This window comes from Rhinatrema bivittatum, chromosome 1, assembly GCF_901001135.1.
Source record: "Rhinatrema bivittatum chromosome 1, aRhiBiv1.1, whole genome shotgun sequence".
NCBI lineage: Eukaryota > Metazoa > Chordata > Amphibia > Gymnophiona > Rhinatrematidae > Rhinatrema > Rhinatrema bivittatum.
In genome coordinates this window covers 239,354,785-239,377,119 of record NC_042615.1, presented here as the reverse complement: position 1 = coordinate 239,377,119, position 22,335 = coordinate 239,354,785, and the positions used below count along the sequence as shown (strand labels likewise).

Sequence of the window (22,335 nt, the reverse complement as noted above, 5' to 3'; positions counted from 1 at the left end):
GCTTCACCTATACCAGCCCATCTTCCCCTCAGGTTGAGCCCTTGGGTGCCTGGGCAGGCAGGACTTAGGTTGGGTCTTCTCTCGACGAGGGTCCAAGAGGCAAAGAGGTGGCATCAGGAGTTCCGGGTCGAGGCAGGCGGAGGTCAGAGGAAACTGTGGATGGACCAAGGGTCAGGGCAGGCAGCGAACAAGCAGTACGAGGAGACAAGCCAAAGGTCAGAACGGGCAGCGGACAAGCGGAGTCAGGAAGCCAAGCCGAGGTCAGAACCAGGAGGACAGTCCGAGGAGCAGGGGCTCGGGGTCAGGAACACACAGGAACTAGGGATCAGGAAGAAGCAGGAACTCTGGATCAGGAACAAGTAGGAACTCAGGAACGCAGCAACAACACACTCTCTCGAGTAGGACCTGTTTCCAAGGCAAGGTACAGGAAGCTGATGCAACTTTAAATAGCCCCAACCTGTGATGTCATCTTCGGGGGCCGGGCCAAGGTTTCCCACCCCAGCTCCTTGACTTGTGCATGTATCTCCCAGTTTTGGCATGCAGTGGGCTTTTAAAATTCACCTTTAAGTGAGGCTGTGGAGATTTATGCTAGTTTTTTATAAACTGTATGGCAGGAGCTGCACACTTTATAAAATACTGCGTATTTTTACCCTGAAAGTACATGCATATGTTTCAGTGCACACATATAGTTGTCATGCAGGAAAATGCATTCTTTATTTTATAAAATGACATACATATTTCCTAGCGTGTAGACAGATGGACTCAGGATCAGTGGGTTTATGCTCCCCTGCCAGCAGATGGAGATGGAGCAAGCTGACGTCATAATATATATAGCCCTGTAGTGACTCCAGCCTGCCAGTATTCTCCATCTCCTGCAGATGGTGGATGTGCATCTCCCTATGGGGATTGCTTCAAATTTTTTGGAAGGAGAAAAAAATTTGAAATTCTAAATTCAGAAAAAAAAGCCCCGCTCTCCTGCAGTGATAACTACAGGTTCCTCCTCCAATTCAGAATTCCTGAGGTGATTTCCTTGGTCCCTCAGAGGTGTGCCTTGGTCCACTGGCTGGGTTTCACGGCATGGACTTAGCTGCTAGTTCAGCTGAAAGGCAGTGGGTGCTGGAAGCCGAGCACTGCTGTGACGGCAGATGCCCTCTTCCCCTGCAGCCGGAGACCATCTCTGTACTCAACCGGTAAGTGCTGAGTTCAGGTAAGGTTGAAAATAATAAAGAATCAGAGACAGTTAGAGGGATTTCAGCACTTCCTCCGGTGTCCGTTCTCGGCGCACCATACCAACATTCTTTCCCCAACCAATTGGGGTTGGGGACCTGGGCAGCCAGGCAGGTTGATTGGCCCCCGGTGGGCTAGGCCCTGCATTTAGGCTTTGTTCTTGCATGCTGCGTGGTAGGCCGCAGCGGTCGTTTTCATGCACTCTTGTGGGTGTTTTACTGCCCTTTATAGGCTGTCGATGTGCGCAAAGCATTGGCTCTGCGCACATATTGTGCGCTCAGTTTTTGAGCGTGTTAATTTTTGGGCACACTTCTTTTTTAAGCACAAACCTTGCTGACGCATGCTTACCCCCACGATGGCCCCAGTAAACAAGAAGCCTAAGCGTCTTCCTATTTGTGTTGCCTGTCATATTAGGGCTTCTCAGCCTGAACTTGCTTCTAACCTGTGTCAGCGCTGTTCAGATGCTCAGGGGGAGTTGTTTTCCTTGGATTTTGCTAAGCTGGGCTCTTCCCATTCTGATGATGGGTTGATCACGGGTTTGGCCGAGGGAACGCCAGATCTTGGTTCTCCCTTGATGGGCTCCTCCGCTGATGAGGGCAGTTCTGTGGGACCAGTTGCAGTTCCTTCTGGACCTGGTTTGGACCCAGCTGCTTTTTCTTGGGTGGAATTTTTTCAAGGCTTACAAACCTTTATTTAGGCGCAGTCCTCCACTTCCCCTATTTCTGTCTGGTCAGATCCTCTGCCAGTCCTATGCTTAAGCACCTGGGCTTAACTCAGCTCCCTGCGGGTTTTCCCAACAGGAATCCGGATGGTACTGATGATGAAGTTGATCCTGATTCCCTAGAAAATGGGGAAATTCCTCCAGGTCTGGATCCATATTGAACAATGTTGCAGTTCTTTTATAGAGATTTATTTATTTATTTATTTGATTATTTAATTATTTAATGGTCTTATATACCGACGTTCATTGGGATATCACATCGGTTTACATTAAACGAGAAACTACGCTTAAGTGGCGCTTGATAGAGATGAACTGCCGGCTCTGATATCCCAGACCTTGAAACAGTTGGGTGTTCCTGGTTTGGATGCTACATTGGAGCCGAAGAATCCCATTTTGGTTTCCTTACATAAAACCTCTTGTTTTTTCCCTGTGATGGATGCCATTCAGAAATTGATTGATCTGGAATGGGACGCCCCAGAGGCTAATTTTAAAGGGGTCGAACATTGGAAGGCCTGTACCCCTTGGATCCAGCTGTGAGAGAGCGTTTACGTTTTCCCAAAGTGGATGCTCTGAAATGTGCCGTTTCTAAGCAGATGACTATCCCCGTAGAGCAGTGGTTCCTAACCCTGTCCTGGAGACCCCCCAGCCAGTCGGGTTTTCAGGATATCCACAATGAATATGCATGAAAGAAAATTTGCATGTTATGGAGGCAGTACATGCAAATTTTCTCTCATGCATATTCATTGTGGATATCCTGAAAACCTGACTGGCTGGGGTGTCCCCAGGACAGGGTTGGGAACCACTACCATAGAGGGAGGAGTGGCCTTGAAGGATGTGCATGATAGAAGGATTGAGGTTATTCTTAAGCAAGCCTTTGAGGTGGTGGTGATTTAATTTACAGATTGCCTCCTGTTGCGCTCTAGTGGTAAGATCCCATCTGCTCTCTCTCAGGAGATTGATGAGTCTGGAGGGAATTCCAGAGCAGTTATAGTACTTGCTGCTGCCTTTTTAGCAGACACAAGCTGTGATATGGTCCGGACCTCAGACAGAGGAGTGGCTTTGGTGTTAACAGCCAGGCGTCAACTTTGGTTGCAAAATTGGTTGGCTGATGCAGCCTCCAAAGCCAATCTTACCAAGGTGCCCTTTAAAGGCTCGCTCTTGTTTGAGAGCAAGTTGGAGAAACTGGCCAGAAACATAGAAACATAGAAACATAGAAATGACGGCAGAAGAAGACCAAACGGCCCATCCAGTCTGCCCAGCAAGCTTCACACATTTTTTTCTCTCATACTTATCATTTTCTCTTAACTCTTGGTTCTATTTCCCTTCCACCCCCACCATTAATGTAGAGAGCAGTGATGGAGCTGCATCCAAGTGAAATACCTAGCTTGATTAGTTAGGGATAGTAGGGGTAGTAACTGCTGCAATAAGCAAGCTACACCCATGTTTATTCCCTTTACCCAGACTATGTCATACAGCCCCTATTGGTTGTTTTTTCTTCTCTCCTGCCGTTGAAGCGGAGAGCCATGCTGGTTATGCATTGAAAGTGAAGTATCAGGCCCTTTTGGTTTAGGGTAGTAACCGCCGTAACAAGCCAGCTACTCCCTGCTTTGTGAGTGCGAATCCTTTTTTTTTTTTTTTTCTTCTCCCCTGCAGTTGAAGCTATTCTGGATATGCGTGAAGCCTCAGCTTTTTTTATTCCCCTGCTGTTGAAGCAGAGAGCTATGCTGGAAATGCTTGATGTATCAGCCTCTCCCATGCCATGAAGCAGAGAGCCATGCTGGATATGCATCGAAAGCGAAGTATCAGGCACATTTGGTTTGGGGTAGTAACCGCCGTAATAAGCCAGCTACTCCCCGCTTTGTGAGTGCGAACCCTCTTTTCTTCTCCCCTGCCTTTGAAGCAGAGAACTATGCTGTATATGCTTGGAAAGTGAAGTATTAGGCTTATTTGGTTTGGGGTAGTAACCGCCGTAACAAGCCAGCTACTCCCCTCTTTGTGATAGCAAATCCTTTTTTCCACATTTCCTCTTGCCGTTGAAGCTTAGAGCGATGTTGGAGTCACAGTAAGCATCTGTATGTTTATTTAATAAGGGTATTGTCTCCGGGCAGTAGCCATCTTTCTGGTGAGCCACCCACTCTACATTGGCGGTCTCTTGACTTTATGGATCCACAATGTTTATCCCACGCCCCTTTGAAGTCCCTCACAGTTCTGGTCTTCACCACTTCCTCCGGAAGGGCATTCCAGGCATCCACCACCCTCTCCGTGAAGAAATACTTCCTGACATTGGTTCTGAATCTTCCTCCCTGGAGCTTCAAATCGTGACCCCTGGTTCTGCTGATTTTCTTCCTACGGAAAAGGTTTGTCGTTATCTTTGGATCATTAAAACCTTTCAAGTATCTGAAAGTCTGTATCATATCACCTCTGCTCCTCCTCTCCTCCAGGGTGTACATATTTAGATTCTTCAATCTCTCCTCGTACGTCATCTGATGAAGATCCTCCACCTTCCTGGTCGCCCTTCTCTGTACCGCTTCCATCTTGTCTTTGTCTTTTTGAAGATACGGTCTCCAGAACTGAACACAGTACTCCAGGTGAGGCCTCACCAAGGACCTGTACAGGGGAATAATCACTTCCCTTTTCTTACTCGATATTCCTCTCTCTATGCAGCCCAGCATTCTTCTGGCTTTTGCTATCGCCTTGTCGCATTGTTTCGCAGACTTCATATCATTAGATACTATCACCCCAAGGTCCCTCTCCTGCTCCGTGCACATCAGCCTTCCCCCCCCCATCGAATACATTTCATTCGGATTTTCCACTCCCCATATGCATGACTTTGCATTTCTTTGCATTGAATCTCAGCTGCCATGTCTTCGACCACTCTTCCAGTTTCCTTAGATCCCGTCTCATTCTCTCCACTCCTTCCGGCGTGTCCACTCTATTGCAGATCTTAGTGTCATCCGCAAAAAGACAAACCTTACCTTCAATCCCGTCCGCAATGTCGCTCACAAAGATATTGAACAGGACCGGTCCCAACACCGATCCTTGCGGTACACCACTTATAACCGCTCTCTCCTCAGAGAAGGTTCCATTTACCATCACACATTGTCTTCTGTCCGTCAACCAATTTGCAATCCAGGTCACCACATTGGCACTCACTCCCAATCTTCTCGTTTTATTCACCAGTCTCCTGTGCGGAACCGTATCAAAAGCTTTGCTGAAATCCAAGTATATGATATCGAGTGCTCTTCCTTGATCCAATTCCTTGGTTACCCAGTCAAAAAAGTCAATCAGATTTGTCTGACAGGATCTTCCCCTGGTGAATCCATGTTGCCTCTGGTCCATCGATTCTCCGGACTGTAGATTGTTCACTATTCTCTCTTTCAGCAGTGACTCCATTACTTTTCCCACCACCGAAGTGAGGCTAACCGGTCTGTAGTTTCCAGCCTCCTCCCTGTTGCCACTCTTGTGAAGCGGGACCACCACCGCTCTTCTCCAATCACTCGGCACCACTCCCGTTTCTAGGGATCTATTGAACAGGTCACACAGTGGAGCCGCCAGAACATCTCTGAGCTCCCTCAATATCCTTGGATGGATACCATCAGGCCCCATGGCTTTGTCCACTTTCAGGTTCTTTAGCTCTTCCCACACATTTTCTACTGTGAAAGGATTTTCATCTATTCCACTTCCCTCCAGTTTCTTGTTGTGTAGAGATGGTCCTTCTCCAGGGTCTTCTTTAGTGAACACAGAGCTGAAGTATTCGTTTAATATTTCTGCCATTTCTTCGTCACTCTCCACACATTGATCATTACCACCTTTCAATTTTGCTATACCACTTTGGACCTTTCTCTTTTCGCTGATGTATCTGAAAAATGTTTTGGTCACCATTTTTTATCTCCTTGGCAATCCTCTCTTCCGCTTGACTTTTTGCCAACTTGATTAATTTCTTTGTCTCCCTCAGTTGATTCAAATATGCTTCTTTGTGCTCCTCCCTTTGGGATCTTTTATATATCTTGAATGCTGTTCTTTTAGCTTTAATTTTGTCAGCCACCTCCTTTGAGAACCAGATAGGTTTCAGTTTCCTTTTGCTTTTCTTTACATTTCTAACATATAGAGCAGTTGCCCTGGTGATTGCTCCTTTTAGATTGGTCCACTGCTGATCCACATCTCTCTCGTTCTCCCATCCTTTTAGTTCTTCCTCCAGGTACTTACCCATTTCCTCAAAGTCTGTGTTTTTGAACTGTAAAACTCGGATCTTTGTGGTTCTTTTCCCTATTCTTTTATTGATATTAAACCATACCGTTTGATGGTCACTGCTGCTGAGGTGGGCTCCCACCTGGACATCTGAGACATTATCTGCATTAGTGAGCACTAAGTCGAGTATAGCTCCTTCTCTCGTGGGTTCCAACACCATTTGTTTGAACAAAGATACTTGCATGGCATCCACTATCGCTCTACTATTTTTAGTTTCTGCAGATGGGATTTTCCAGTCTACATCTGGCATATTAAAGTAAAGTGGGGCAAGTCTCCGGTTCCTTGATTGCTGGAGGATAAGAAGCAGTTACAGCGCCCCTTTGTGGTGAGGGGTCATCTCTGGGGTTCCAGGCATTTTCGTCCCTACAGAGGAACGACTTTTCAGCAGACTCGGCCTTTCAGTATATCTCAGTCCTTTTGCCCCCAACAGCCAAAGAGAAGAGCAGGCTTGAGTGGCGGACCTTCCCAAGCCTCCCAATGAAGGTTTGCCAACCCACCTTCTGGAGCGGGAAATAGGGGGACGTCTCTCTCTCTTTTATCAGAGGTGGGTCAAGATCACATTGGACTAGTGGGTCCTGGAGGTGATACGAGAAAGATATGCACTGGAGTTTCGCAGTATTTCTTGGGACATGTTCATGGTGTCCCCTTGTCACTCCCCGCAGAAGAAGCAGGTAGTGGAGCTCATGCTTCAAAGGCTCCTCAGACTAAGGGCTGTAGTTCCGGTACACGTCTCAACAAAGTATGGGGTGATATTTCATCTATTTTGTTGTGCCCAAGAAGGAGGGCTCCTTTTTTCCCATCCTGGATCTCAAGACAGTTAACTGTCATTTGAAGGTGACTCATTTTCACATGTAAACCTTGTGCTCTGTGATAATTTCTAACCTCCTTGGATCTGTCAGAGGCTTACCTTCATATTCCCATCCGATTGGAACACCAGCAGTTTACGGTGTTGGGGCATCATTATCAGTTTCAGGCACTGCCCTTTGGTCTAGCTACTGTCCCAGAACATTTTCCAAGTTTATGGTGATAGAGGTGGCCTTGCAAAAAGAAGGAATCCTGGTACACACATATTTGGACGACTGACTGATTCAAGCCAAGTCTCTGGCAGACAGCCGCCTGATGACACACAAGGTAATCTCCTTATTGCAGGAACTTGGTTGGGTGGTGAACCTGAGCAAGAGCAATCTTCAGCCATTCCAGTCCTTGGAATATCTGGGGGTCTGGTTCGTCACGAGACAGGACATAGTTTTCCTACCGGAAGTTTGGATCCAGAAATTGATTTCTCAGGTGCGTCAGTTGATGAACACCATACAAACAGCAGTGTGGTCCTACCTATAGGTGCTTGACTTGATGGCGGCTACTCTGGAAGTGATGCTGTGGGTAAGGGCGCTTATGCATCCTCTTCAGCGCTCTCTGCTGCCTCGTTGGAACTTGCAATCTCAAGACTATGTGGTTCGGCTCCCCTTGCCGATGGAAATCTATTCCCACTTGCGGTGGTGGTTGCAGGAGGGTCTTCTGAGAAAAGGGGTTCCTTTGTCCTCTCTGAATTGGTTGGTACTCACAACAGATGTGAGTCTCTGCAGTTGGGGAGCTCACTGTCTGGAGTTAATGGCCCAAGGGTGTTGGAATGCTGAAGAGGCTTGCTGGAACATCAGTCACCTGGAGGCCTGGGTGGTATGGCTAGCATGTTTGCAGTTTAGCCACAGGCTGCAGAATCAAGCGGTTCGCATGATGTTGGACAATGCGACGACACCAGGGAGGAATCAAGAGCCAGCAATTGTCGCAGGACATAGAACAACTTATGGGATGGGTTGAAGGTCATATACAGATGATAGCCTCTCACATTGGAGGATAAGATAATGTAAGAGTGGACTTTCTCAGCAGGGAGAGTCTGGACCCAGAAGAGTGGGTGTTGTCAGCCGAGGACTTCCAACTGATTGTGGATTACTGGGGCCTTCCATTCCTAGACCTGCTGGCGACTTCTTGAAATACAAAGGTTCCTCAATTCTACAGTTGCAGGAAGAGATCTGTGGTCCCTGGGAATAGACACTCTCGTTCAGGTCTGGCCAGAAGACAGATTACTTTATGCCTTTCCTCCGTGGACCTTGCTGGACAGGATAATTCACAAGATCGAAAGCCACAGGGGACTAGTACTCCTGGTAGCGCCAGACTGGTCCTAGCATCCGTGGTATGCGGATTTGCAAAGACTCCTGGTAGAGACCCCTTTCATCTTCCGCCGCACATAGATTTTTTATAGCAGGGATCAGTTCTTCACAAGGATTCGACTCAGTTCTGTCTTATGGTTTGGCCCTTGAGAGGGCTCACCTATTAAAGGGTGGTTATTCTTCTGCGGTGATTGCCACCTTACTTCACCCTTGCAAGTTCTCCACTTCCTTGGCTTATGTGCAGGTTTGGAGAGTTTTGAAGCCTGGTGTGAGAAATGGGGTGTTCTTCCTCGTTCGGTAAAGATCCTTCTCGTTCTAGAATTTTTGCAGGATGGGTTGACTAAAGGTTTGGCCCTTAATTCCTTGAAAGTGCAGGTTGTGGCTCTCGCCTGTTTCAGAGGCCTGGTGAATGGTGTTTCTTTGTTGTCTCATCCTGATGTGGCCCATTTTTTGAAGGGAGTAAAGCATCTTTGGCCTCCCTTGAGGTTACCGGTTCCATTGTAGAGTCTTAATTTGGTGCTGGATTTTTTGGCAGGCCCTATGTTCCGACCGCTGTGTAGTCTTTCCTTGCGGTTGTTGACATTGAAGACTGTGTTCCTGGTGGCTATTTGTTCAGTGCATCGAATTTCTGAGCTGCAGGCCTTGTCTTGTCAGGAGCCGTTCGTTCGGGTGACTCCAGGGGCGTTACAGTTGCGTACTGTTCCTTCTTTCTTGACCAAGGTAATCTCAAACTTTCATTTGATATGCAGAGGAGTATCGCCTTTTGTGCTCCTTGGATGTCAAGCACCTTTTCATGTGGTATCTGGAGGCTTCTGAACCTTTTCAACAGACAGAACGCCTGTTTGTTCTTCATGGCAGGAGTAAGCAGGGTGCTCCGGCTTTGCGAGCTACCATAGCTCTCTGGATTAAGGAGGTAGTCATGGCCACCTATGTGGATGCTGGAAAGCAGTTGCCTATTCGGGTTAGGTCTCATTCCACTTGGGCTCAGGCAGTATTATGGGTGGATGTTAGTTTGTTGTCTCCAGTCGATATCTGCTGAGCTTTGATGTGGTCCTCTTTACGCACTTTTTCCAGGTTTTTTCTTTTGGATGTGCAGGCCCAGGAGGATGCAGCCTATGCACAGGTGGTGTTGACTGGACCGCGGGCAGCCTCCCACCCTGTTGGGGAGAAGCTTTGGTACTTCCCACTGGTCCTGAGTCCATCTGTCTACACACTAGGAAACTGAGAAATTACTTACCTGATAATTTTGTTTTCCTTAATGTAGACAGATGGACTCAGCTTCCCGCCCTTAGCTGCTGCATGAGTGTGTCTATAGTCCTCCTGTGGGGTTCTGGGTCCCAAGGAATTACTGGTAAGTGATCATCCAGTCCCTAGTTTAGGTTACCTAGTATTGTGCGTGTGTTCAGTGTTTATGATTGGTTGAGTATAGTTCTGCTTACCTGTTTTTAATCAAGTTTTTTGCTAGTCTGTCCACAGTTGCTTTTGAAGAGAATACTGGCAGGCTGGGGTCACTGCAGGGTTATATATATTGTGACGTCAACTTGCTCCATCACCATCTGCTGCCAGGGGAGCATAAACCCATCTGTCTATACTAAGGAAAATTAAATTATCAAGTAATTTCTCCAATAATTGTAATGTGTGTGTAATAACTCAAGAGTTATTTGTGAAGGCATGTATTTTATAAGAATGCATGTACTCCACTTCTGAATTGTGTGTGTATTTGCAATGTATTTGCGATGTATTGGTGTTGGTCCGTCGGCTGTGAGCACTGAAACGGGTTCCAATGGCCCTTTGCCCTTACTATGTCAGTGGGGTGGAGCAATGGCAGTGGTAGGTCCTCTGACATAGTAAGGGCAAAGGTCCGCCGGCTGCCAGTCCTGAAAATGGCACAGAGGGGCCCTCGCCCTTACTATGTCACATGGGCTACTGCCGTCATTGGTGTCCCCGAGTGGCATAGTAAGGGAAAGGGCTGTCGGCGCCATGTTGATTGCTGGCAGCCGATGGCCGTAGTGCAGGAGATGTGTCCCGGACCAGTCCTGGCCCCTCGCTGGAGCCTCCCGGACTACTGTCAGGTTTTGTGTGTGTTGTGAGGGCCTGGGAAGTAAATAAAATTGGCATGTGTGTGGGGGGTGGGTGTATTTTATCTGTAAAGGAAATAGTTATCTTCCGGCGAAAACAGTGTGTGAATGTGTTAAAATGGAAGTGAAACGTGGACCTGGACTGGCAAAATGATTAGTGTAATGTGTTAGTGTAAGGTGTAACAGATGGCGCTTACGTCCAGCAGATGTCGCTGTTTTCTGGAAAAAATCTTTAAACCTATTTTACCTGTCACAGGTGTGACATATCTGTAATGTAAGTACAGAAGAATCTTCCTGTATGTGAAATGAAGGTTGTGTCCAAATTTGAAAGCAATCGGTTCAGTGGTTTCTGAGATTAGCGATTTTATCCAATTTAACATTTTTATTTATATAGATATAATCAATAAGGTACTGGACAGCCCTGCATTCTTTTCCCATTTTTATGTTTTCCCATTTTTATGCTATTTATTCATATATAGTGCTTATTTTAAGGTCAGTGTATTATAAATAAGTTTCATACAATTTTATTTCAAAATAAAAAATGCAAATTCCATTATTAAAATGTAAAATGTACTAAACTGTGTGTCTTGGAGAGGGCTATTTTATTAAAAATTGGGAGAGTCCATTAAATGAGTAGGTTATGACTAATACCTGGCGACCTGAACTAAGTTTAATATGTATATTGCTTTCAATTTAGTGCTTCTATTTTCTTGTCCTCCCACATATTTCTTTTATTTAAGTACAAAGAGTGAATTGTAACTTTAATTTCTTTATAAGTTTATTACTATTTTGAATTGTACTGTATTTCCATAGCAGGATTTATGCTTGTTATATTTTGTTAAAACTTTGAAAATTAAAAATTAAAAAAAAAAAATTGGGAGAGTTCCTGCCTGCTGGTTCTGGCTTTGTATTTAACTTGCTTCAAGCTTTGTCAATTAGCCAGACTGGTCTCTTGGGAGTGGCCAGGTGCTGCCTCTGTACAGGGCCTTCACTGTCTCTGCACTGGGATCCTGCAGGCACCTTTACATTTTGGGAGACAGTTAATAAAGCAGATATATAATGCTAACAGTTGCATTGTTTCTTGATATGATGTTTTATTCTAGTTTTATTCTAAGCTTTTACTGCTAAGACAGAAACTTGTGCAGAAAGCACTTTTGCCTGATTCCAAAATCCATTACTTTCAGGCCAAAGTCCCACAGCTGCTGTTGCAGAAGTTTTTGCTTGCACAATTTTTAAGTGAATATTTTTCCCTGCTTAGGAATTAAATCCATGGGTAAAGGATGCAGCATTTCAAAGTTGTGCAAATTGTCGGTGATGATGTTTTATTGGACTGTGACAAACTTTTGAGAGCTATCCTCTGTTTAACAGGTTAATGAGGCAGCAGCACAGTCACACAGAGTTTTCTAGTTCCAGGGCTGGTTCTTCCATTAGGTGAACGAGGTGGTTGTCTTAAGCACCAAAATTTGATGTTTGGCAGTAAAAACCCTGAAATCCTCCAGGTGCTGCCTACCCACATTTAAGCCATGGCACCATGAGAGAGAACGGAATGAATGCTGGGTAGATGGGGGAGGGGGTAGAGACAGAGAGGAAGCTGCATGGGTGAAGAGTTGTGGTGAGAGGGTGCTGGATGGGTGGAGATGAGAAACAGAGGATTGTGAGTAGGTAGGGGGTGGAGAGAGAGAGGATTCTGGGCACTCAAAAAGGTGACAAAGAGATTGAGGTGAGATTAGCAGGGAGTGAAGGGAAGAAAGAGGAGGCTGCTGGAGGAGCGAGAATAAGACTAAGTAGACATGTTGGACAGGGGATAGAGAGAAAAGATGCTGGACACTGTGGACAGGAGGCAAAGGGAGGGGATGCAGGTCTTGGCAGAGGGTGAGAGGAAATTGAAAGGTGGATGCTGTGCCAGAGCTATCACTGATAGGCAGGTGTGTAAGGGATAGGGACACAAGATTGAAGGTTCGCCTAAGGTACTTAATACCCTTGAACTAGCCATGTCTAGGTCTTTGGCTGCTTGCATATGTCATTACAGCTTAGTAAAGGGAAGAGGGGGAAAGAATTGACAAAACTGAGCAGAGAGATTTGTTAATTAAGGAGAATGCTTGTTGGATCTTCTCCAAAACATGTCCCCCACAAACTGGCCAATTTCTGACGTACTATTCGTGTTCTCCTTTAACATAGTATGACCACTGTCAGGGTCTGATCATAGAAACATAGAACTGATGGCAGAAAAGGACCAAATGGCTCATCCAGTCTGCCCAGCAAGCTTCTTAAGGTAGTAGCTGCCACTCTGCGCAGGTTACTCCCATGTTTCTCTTAAGGACACTAACTGCCGCTCCATGAAGTTATCGCCAAGCCTTATGTTGACCCATAAAAATTGCAGGTAGCAATATTTTTTACTGGGTGATGAGCAAGACACACCAGGCACAGTTCACAAACAGCTTTAATTAAAGACACATGTATCAAATATAACATGGATTCCTGTCTTACAATACGCAGAAGAAACGAGTAGATATTCAAAAGCCATTCAGACAGATAACTGAAAAGTTATCCATCTAAGGGGGTCAGGCGTATCGCATGTGATAAGCCTCTATTGCATGCGAAAAGGGCCTTTTGCATGCGATATCATGCAAATTAGGGGGAAGGGTGGGGAGGGGAGGAGTCGGGGTGGGGAGGAGTCGGGGAGGGGAGGGGGTGAGTCGGCAGTGTCTTCGCTGCCGGTGATAATGTTACTAACATTATCGTCGGCAGTAGCGTGGCGAATAGCACCACCTTTCACGGTGGCGCCATTCAGTCCGAAAGCCGGCAACCGGCGCACCGCTGTGGTGCGAAGGCTGTGGGCTTTCACAGGCCCGCCCCCTCCCTTCGCCCCCTGTTTCCGCAGGAATCACCATTCTGAAGAAGAATGATGAATCCTGGCCTAAATGACTTAGCTGTGATATTTGGCAAACTAGCTGGTTAAATTCTAGCCAGATAAGACAGGAGTGTTCCTGGTACGGGCAATAGGCATTCTGGGGAAGAGCAGAGTTAGCTGGTTAGATTCACCGGCTAACTCTGATATTCAGAATTAGATGGTAAACCTAACCAGCTAACTCTGGCTGCACTGGAGGCAGGTCTAAAGTTAGCTGGATATTCTTATCTGGCTAACTATTAAGATAGCCGGGTACTGAATATCCTGGTTAAGTTAGCTGGATAGGTGTATCTGGCGTACTTATCTAGCCGTTTAGCAGCTGAATATGGACCCCCAAAATATTCAGAGTGCTTCCTTACCAGTCAAGCAAGGCGTGAGATCCAACATAGCTCAAACAGTTTTAGAGCAGTCCTTACAGACCCACCCAGTGAATTAGAGATTAATTGTGCCAGCAGAGACTCTCTGCTGGTTAGGGGTTGAAACAGGTGTGCTATCAAGGATGGGTCTCCTTTTGGGCCAATGAGACTCCACTAGGTGTGCCCCACCCCCTAATACCTGAAGAATAGAAATAATACTGATTCTCTATCTCTCTATGGCCAGATTGGCTCTTCCTGGAGGGCTCCAGCCTGCATCCTCCACATTCTACTGTTCCTGACAGCCATTCAGCTATTTTATTGTTTTCATTAGTAATATCTCACAATGATTCATCCATGTCATTCGGTCTTGTACACTGTAGATCATCTTTACTACATGACAGGCAATAATGGTAGACTTGTAGTTAGCAAAAAAAGAAAAAAGATTATTTGAAATTATATTTATCTCTTAACTGCTGAAATGACATAAGACAAATCTGTATTTCATGAATCAAATAAGCTCTGAGGAAAAATTAGCTACGCCTTTTGATTTAAGGCTAACTTTTCAGTAAATAATGCGGCTCTGGCAAGATACGATATTTGATTAGCATAGAATTAGCTAGGCATGAGTGGCTTTGCATGCATTTGCAAATTTTATGTATGCAAAACACATGCAAAGAAGCTCATTTTAATAGGGATGGGTTATAGCAGGGCTTCCTAAACCTGTCCTGGGGACCCCAGAGCCAGTCGGGTTTTCAGGATATCCACAATGAATATGCATGAGATACATTTGCATACCATGGAGACTCAGTATATGCAAATGTATCTCTTGCATATTCATTGTGGATATCCTGAAAACCCGACTGGCTCTGGGGTCCCCAGGACAAGTTTGGGAAGCCCAGGGTTAACATAAGAACATAAGAAGTTGCCATACTGGGTCAGACCGAGGGTCCATCAAGGCCAGCATCCTGTTTCCAACAGTGGCCAATCCAGGCCATAAGAACCTGGCAAGTACCCAAAAACTAAGTATATCTCATGCTACAGTTGCTAGTAATAGCAGTGGCTATTTTCTAAGTCAGCTTGATTAATAGCAGGTAATGGACTTCTCCTCCAAGAACTTATCCAATCCTTTTTTAAACACAGCTACACTAACTGCACTAACTACATCCTCTGGCAACAAATTCCAGAGTTTAATTGTGCCTGAATATTGTGTAATATTACAAATATTGTCCAGTATTGCTATGATATGGGTATATCATAAGATAAATAGCATTTTTCACATGATAAATGCTGTTTTTTTCATACATTATATCCTTAATGCAGTTTAGTAAATGTATCTTTTACATTGTAAGCCCTCTCAGGCAGGGAAATACCTACTGTGGCTGAATGTAACTCATCTTGAGCTTAGGTTTAGAAAGATGAGTAAATCCACACTCCAATTTCACACATATTTGTGTTATGGCCACAGGTTCTGGTGGCTCTTCCTCATCACCATCTTTAAGTGGGTGTGGTTTCATATAGATATGTAGAGAGCGAAAAAGACAAATGTATATTTACACACCATGCAGATAACTGCTGGGTTTGTTCCTCCAGTCGTTGCCCATGAATTTCTTCCACCATCTTCTTGGCCTCTCTGGTACTGGAGACTGAAGCACAAGTTGCATGTGTGGGTTACCTACAGCTTCAATATGTTTTTTCCAGTAACACTTCTTTGAGCTTCAGCCACAATTTGGTCCTGTCTTGCATAAAGGAACCTTGCCTTGGGCCCCCCCCCCTTCTCTCTCATTCCGCTGCTCTCATTTATTCTCTCTGCTCTCAGCTGCCTTTAACATGGGTATCTCACCCAACTGACCCAGCTCCTCACCCTGTAGATAGTCCTACAATCTCTGCTCTTCACTGCCTGCGGACTCCTGCTCCTTCCCTAGCCTCAGCTCCTCACCAGGCATGGATTCCTTTCTGTCCCATCCTCTCGGCTTCTCGTCAGGAGCAGACCTTCCCCATCCTGGACTCCAGCTCCCTCGGCTTGTAGGACAAAGCGGAAATCAAGCAGCTGGCCTTGGTTTGTTATCTTGGTCTGGTGCTCAGTGCATGCGTTTCCCTATTTCCCTCAGCTTTGGGGATAAGACTGAGGCTGGAAGGACCCCAAGGAGGAGGTGCCATGTGTGCTGCACGGAGCAGGGCCCAGTTATCCATGTCCTACATGCTGCCCATTACTTCCTACACTCCAGGGCTCGGACTGTAGCTAGGAAGGACACATATATGACTACACATGTGCTCAGGAAAAGAGCTTGGAATGATTAAGCACCAATTCTGATGTTTGTTCCTGTGAGATGCTGAGAGCAGGGCCCAAATGCTGGTCTAGAACTGAGCATCAGGCAGCGGTGACTTTTCCCATGGCACACCAGTTGGGAAACACTAGGCTAATGTTTAGCTGACATTTTTTGGTCTTAAGACTGATTGTTAGATGTAATTGGGGTTTGATCAGATAGTCCAGTGTTAGCTATGGAACAGGCCTTTAATTTGCAGTTATTTTGTTGGTCATTAGGAAATTGTAGATCCTTGAAGATAACTGATAGGGAAGCAACTGAGATATAAACCAGTTAACCTCTACAAACAAATCTTTCTCATAAATTGGCAGTCTCTCTGTACTTAACCTGACTCTTTTTCGGGACCTCTGGTACCTATGCCTTCCTCTGATTGGACATCATAGCCCCACATTCTGTTTCATTTCCTTCTGGTCGCAGAATCTAATTAGCATTGCTATTCCTGACACTGTTAGGATGGTCCACTTTGGTGGCCAGATCTTTAGATTTTTATATTTTTCCTGCCATGCTTGTACTTTGTAAAGGTTATAGCAAGCAAACTGGAGGCCCAGCTCCCTGCATTGCTTCTTAGCAACTGAATTTTTGCCGTTTTCTCATCACTTCTGAAGTGAAGCCCAGCAGGACATAGACTGTGTTCTCTTTCCATTTTAACGGGCACTGTACCTTAGCTTTGTTCAGCAGGACTTGGGACCTGGCACGACATAGCAGATTGACCACCTATGCGTGTGGGGGCCTTCCTGGGGGCATCAGGTTCCATAGCAGCCTGAGCACAGCTTTCAGTACATGTACCCTCTGGTAACGCCAGCTTGTCACTGGGTAACGGTTTAATAAATTGCGCCCTAGAGGTACCTTCCTCTCGAGCTTTCTGGAATCCCTGTTGTTCTGGAATTATTGCAACATAGCTGGCTTTCCAGGTCCTCAGTCCTGCTGCCATGCATGGTTTTTATGTGTTTATCATGAGTCCTGGCCCTGTCTTCCTGCACGTTACCCAGTTCTCGAATTAGCAAGAAGATACTTGGAGTCACAGTACTGAGATCCTTTTTTCACTACTGCTGCATCGTTAGCTACTGTTTGGCATGGTAGGGTGGAGCAGCCTTACCTCTGACGGTACTTCTCAAGAGGGTTCCTGTTCATTTCTGTGCAGCTGCCAGGCTTTCTTGCAGCACTACAGACATCATTTCCCCCCCCCCCCCCCAATTCTGGCAGATAAAGTCTCATGCTGTTACGGATCAATCTTTATTTGTCAGACTTGATATCTCGCTTCATCATCTCGTGGACCTTGAGACACGTTACTCATTAAAAGCATGGTAATACACCGGGCAAAATGTAATAGCTTCGTGACCCCATTCCTGGGTACGGACTGCACTTCAATGGGGGTCGTAAAGAAAAGAATGTGTAAGTTCTTTGGGGAAGGAGCTCAGGTTAGCTCTCCAACCTCCCTTCCTTCCCAGAGGGTCAGGTCTTTCAACTGGGGGTGGGGGGGGGGGGGGGGATGAAAGGGTGAGGGAATTTCTGATACTCTGTGTTAGTGAAAGGAGCCACTGTGTTAGTGCTCAAATAAATCTGTACTGTTGCAAATAGTTGGAAAAAATGGCACAACGCTGATCCACAGCACCATCAGTATGTTCTTTACAGGTTTCCCTCAGTCTGCGCAGGAATGTGTGATGCCAGAGCCAGGGGGACTCTACCCTCCAGGGCTTTGGAAAAATAGAGTCCCCCCCGGGAAGGCAGGGTGGATTGGCAGAACACCCTTTCCAGGTGGCCAAAATACTAAGCTGCTGCTGCACAGAGAGTTCAAATCTCTCTTTCTCCAGGGTCTTGGAGAATCACCAGATGGGTGTTCTTTGGAGGACAGGCTTTGTCTTTACTCACTGTCAGATGATTCAAACCTTTTTTTTAAATCTTATGCAGTCCTTGTTCTTTCCTTTAAATCCCTGATGGGAGGGATCCCTTGGAGCAGGATTCTCAATGCTCCCAGCAGGAAGGAAGTGCGGTCAGAGCTGCCAACCTGGATCTTGAAATTAGGTTTACAGAACCGAAGATAACTCTGGGGTGACTCCTTACAGCAGGTCACTGGCACCCCCTTTCTTAACCGAGGCAGGGAGGGGGGGGGGGGGCAGGTCTTCCCTAATCTGCCAGACTCGGACCCGGGGTCCACCCTACTCTGAATCCAGGAGCTGAACAGGCTCCAGCGAGGCCCCAACACTCAAAAAGATAAAAGTCCAACAAATGCACCCAGAGGGATCTCCCACCAGGGTTGTGTAACTGGCTGGGCAGAAAACCTCCCAGCCCCTGGCCAGAACCACCAAACAGGGCTTGCTTGGCTAACACTGACTGGGCCTGTAAAACAACAAAAGCTTAAATCTCTGTTCTAAACTCAAAAGGACTGCCTCCTATGATGCAGTTATGTACTGCTACAAATGGGCTGCCCATTCCAGACCCCGCAGGAGGAGGGGCTGCATCTAAACAGTTCCTTACCCATCCGACTCTAGCTAATTGACTCTGCACTAACCCAGGGCTTACTGGTAACCTGAGAAGTGCCCGGTTTACGGTTAAAAAAAAAATAAAAAATCTCAGATTAATTAGAGAAATTAAAAATCATTAAAACCAGTCACTTGAGCCCGGTCTTATCAACAGCTGTCTAACAAAATGCCCTTCCCTTCAAGAAGGCAAGAAAATGCTTGAGCCAAGCAGCCAAGACTTCAACAGATTTAAAGCAACAGTGACTCTCACTTCCAAGTGAATATTCAGTGGAACCGTATTCCATAATGAAGGGTCGGCAATACTAAGCGCAGCCCGGTGTGTGGAATAAGCCTTCCTGGCTCGTTAGGTCCTATTTTCTGGCGCCAAGCATTACAGGGAACAGTGTGGTGAAAAGATTTTTGTGGCTTCCAGCGCAGGAGGGAAGTATCCCAATTAGGATTGAGCGTGGTACGCAGGGAGCAGGAGCCCAAAGCTCAGGTGGCCGCCTTCCTCACTCCCTCACATGATGGCTCTGGTAAAGTTTTAGACAATGAGAAAATACTAAAATGCCTAACAGATGCGCTGTCTGTAATCTAGAATAGATTAAAAAACCTGATCAAATGCTTGCCTAATTCCCTTGGGAAATAGATTCTGTGCTGCAGCTTGGGTGCTAGGCATGGGAAGGATCGGGGACCAAGCTTAAGAGCTTGTGTGTGGAACCTAAAGTTGTAGCAGAATTTTCAACTATTTGCAATCAGTAACGTCTGAGTGGTTATGATGATTAAAAAAAAATGGCACAGGCTTTAGACTTCCTGAAACACATACTCGGGTTCTCTTCCGTATTGTCAGTGATTACATCCAACCAGAGGTAAGAATTAAGGGCCAATATGGGAGCAGTCTTGTGTGAGAGAATTTTGCTTTTAACAGTCCAATTATTTACTTTGGCTATAGAGGAAGATACAATGCAGCACAGGACTGCAGTCTCTCCTAAAACTGTGTGTCTTGAGTTGCCTTCGTGATGTTCAAAGTCTATGGGTGATTTCATAAATGACTGAAAATATCACAATTTTAATTTTTCTTTTTCTTTCAGGCTTATTTTTGGCACACTTTACCCTGCTTATTATTCTTACAAGGCAGTAAAATCGAAGGACATCAAAGAATATGTGAGTAATATAGCACGTTATTGGTTTTTGGAATCTTGTTGAGAAAACAGAAGGTCTTCAACAAGAAATGTAAGAGATGAAAGCAAATTTGACCGTGTTTACTCTTAAGATGAGGGTCCCTGCTATCCCTAAACAGTGGCAATTACAGCACATGCAAACCTGCAAGTTAAGATCACCACTGAGGTAAATCTGGGGAGGGCAATTTTCAGAGCCATTGACCGCAAGTAAATAGCGATTCACACGCATATGTTGGGCTGCCTGAAGGTTGCCCTCCCTCAGAACTGCTAAAAGTACCCACGGCGTCCCACAGCGTGTATACCGTAGACTCACTGATTGGAGGCATTGCTAGGGACATGGATAGGTTAGGGGGCGGGGGCTGTTGGGAAATAATGCACGTAGATTTGTATTTTCAACTTTATGTGCATTATGGTGCATGGAAAACTATCTGCAGAGAAAGCAGGCAGAAATGAAACTTTATGGTGGAGAAATTACGTAAGAAGCTTAGACAACTTTTAAACAGGCTGCGCGGGCACACATGTGTGCACGTTTGCCGGCTCGCGCCCATGGCCATGGCCGTTTTATAAAATCTGCACGAATGTGCATGCATGCTATAAAATAGGCTGGGCGCATACACGTGTGAGTGCAATTTTAAGTGGGCGTGCACATGTGCGTGCGATTTTTAAATGGGTGCACAATGAGCGCACAAATCCTGCTTCCATCAAGTAAGTGGAGGGATTTTGAAAGCCCTTTCCTTTGTTAGCACCAACCCTTAAAACCCCACTGACTGGCCTAGAATATTTTATTTTATTACTTGCATGCCATCCATAGCAGTAGTAAAGTTACGCAGCCTGGGACTCCACCGCGTGCCTGTGCGCGGATTTACACACACATCTCTTGGCCTTCCCCCGACATGCCCACGCTTCGCCCAGACCACGCCCTCGCTCCTTTTTCAAAACGTTTTCGCTTGTGCGTGTAATGAGAGATACCCCGTGTACACACAGGCGGCTTTTAAAATCCGCCCGGCATGCACCGGCCCAACTTGTGCTCATGTCTCCTGGTTTTGGCGCTCATAGGGCTTTTAAAATTCGCCTTTAAGAATTGCCATGCTGGGTCAGACCAAGGTCCATTGAGTCCAGCATCCTGCCTCCAACAGTGGTCAGTCCAGGTTGCAGATACCTAGCAAATTCCATAAAGTTACTCATGCCCAGGGATAGCAGTAGCTTTCTTTAGTCTACCTAGCTAATAATGTGTTATGGACTTTTCCTCCAGGGACTTATCCAAACCACTTTTAAACCCTGCCATGCTAGTCACCTTAATCATGTCCTCTGGCAACAGATTCCATAGCTTGACTGTGCACTGAGTGAAAATGTACTTTCTACTATTTGTTTTAAATCTGCTGGTTGTTAGTTTCATGGTGTGTCCCCTTGTTTTAGTGTTATTTGAAAGAGTAAATAATTCCTTTTTGTTTACCCATTCCACTCCACTCATGATTTTATAAACTTCCATCGTGTTCCCTCTCCACCGTCTCTTTTCCAAGCTGAAGAGGCCCTAGCTTGCACAGGCTCTCATCATATGGGAGCCGTTCCAAACCCCTTTATCATTTTTGTCATCCTCTTCTGCACCTTTTTTAGAATCGCTATGTCTTTCTTGAGACGGGGCAACCAGAACTGCGCAGAGGTGGTCACACCATGGTTCGAAACACACAGTATTGTATTTTCCATTTTATTCTCCATTCCTTTGTGGATGATTCCTATGGTCATGAGCCAGAGTACAAGAGATCAAAAATGTTATCCAGGTAGTCTTATACCCACCCAGCCATGGTCTGAATTAAAAATACTGCAAACTTTAGGATCCAATTCGATGAATCTTGGTAGGTTGTGAATGATTTTATTGAATCAAAAACAAAAGATGTCATCCATAAGTTTTCTGGATCACGTAGGTCCCTTCAGATGTCAGAAGTTCTAATATGCTAGTCTTTAAAGGTTGAATTTGCAAAGCCATTTATGCTCTTTTATAAAATTGCCCAGGGCTCAGTACATATAAAAGTATGTACATTACTTGATTTGGTGCACTGGGGAGAGGCGTTCCAGGGGGCAGAGATTGGGCAGAGTTGGGAAATGCTCATACTGTTCAATTTTTAAAAGGGTGTGGGCACATTCCCCCAGACAAGTTACACCCTCAAAAGAGCAGGCATAACTTTGTGTGGGTGAATTTGTGTTTTGTTAATTCGTCTTCTTAAATAAACAACCCAGGCAATCTTTAGCGAAAGAGAAATAAACCTTATTCACAGGAAGAGTAAAGGAGCAGCTCAGAAAGAAACAGTTTGTACCAGCCCACTTTATGTGGGAATTTTCAAAGCAAACTTATGTGCATAAATTTGTTTTGAAAATTCAGGATAAAATCTGCACATGAAAGCTGCACACAGACTTTGCCCTGCCTGCACAGTTATAAAATTACCCTCCTTCAGAAGTACATATGCGCATATTGGACACATAGTAACAGACACAAAAAGGGGATGAATTAGCATAAATCTGAAACTTGTGAGCTGTGGTGCCAATCATCAAGGCTTTGACTCTGGCTGCTATCCTTTCACGCATTTTTGCATACATTCATAATACTATAATCTCTTTTTTTTTTTTTTTTTTTAATATATCTAAAGTGGAGAGTATAACAAAGCACATTACT

At 45.5% G+C, this 22,335-nt stretch overlaps 1 protein-coding gene across 6 annotated transcripts in view; it reads left to right on the top strand.

Annotated features, from left to right (window-relative positions):
- The window catches only part of REEP1 (receptor accessory protein 1), a 229,360-nt gene that overhangs the window by 53,375 nt on the left and 153,650 nt on the right, over window positions 1-22,335 (top strand). For all 6 annotated transcript variants that reach the window (XM_029592819.1, XM_029592799.1, XM_029592790.1 and 3 more), the window contains exon 2: window positions 19,578-19,650. In XM_029592819.1, the coding sequence (XP_029448679.1) occupies window positions 19,578-19,650 (73 nt within the window). The remainder of the gene's footprint in view (window positions 1-19,577; window positions 19,651-22,335) is intronic.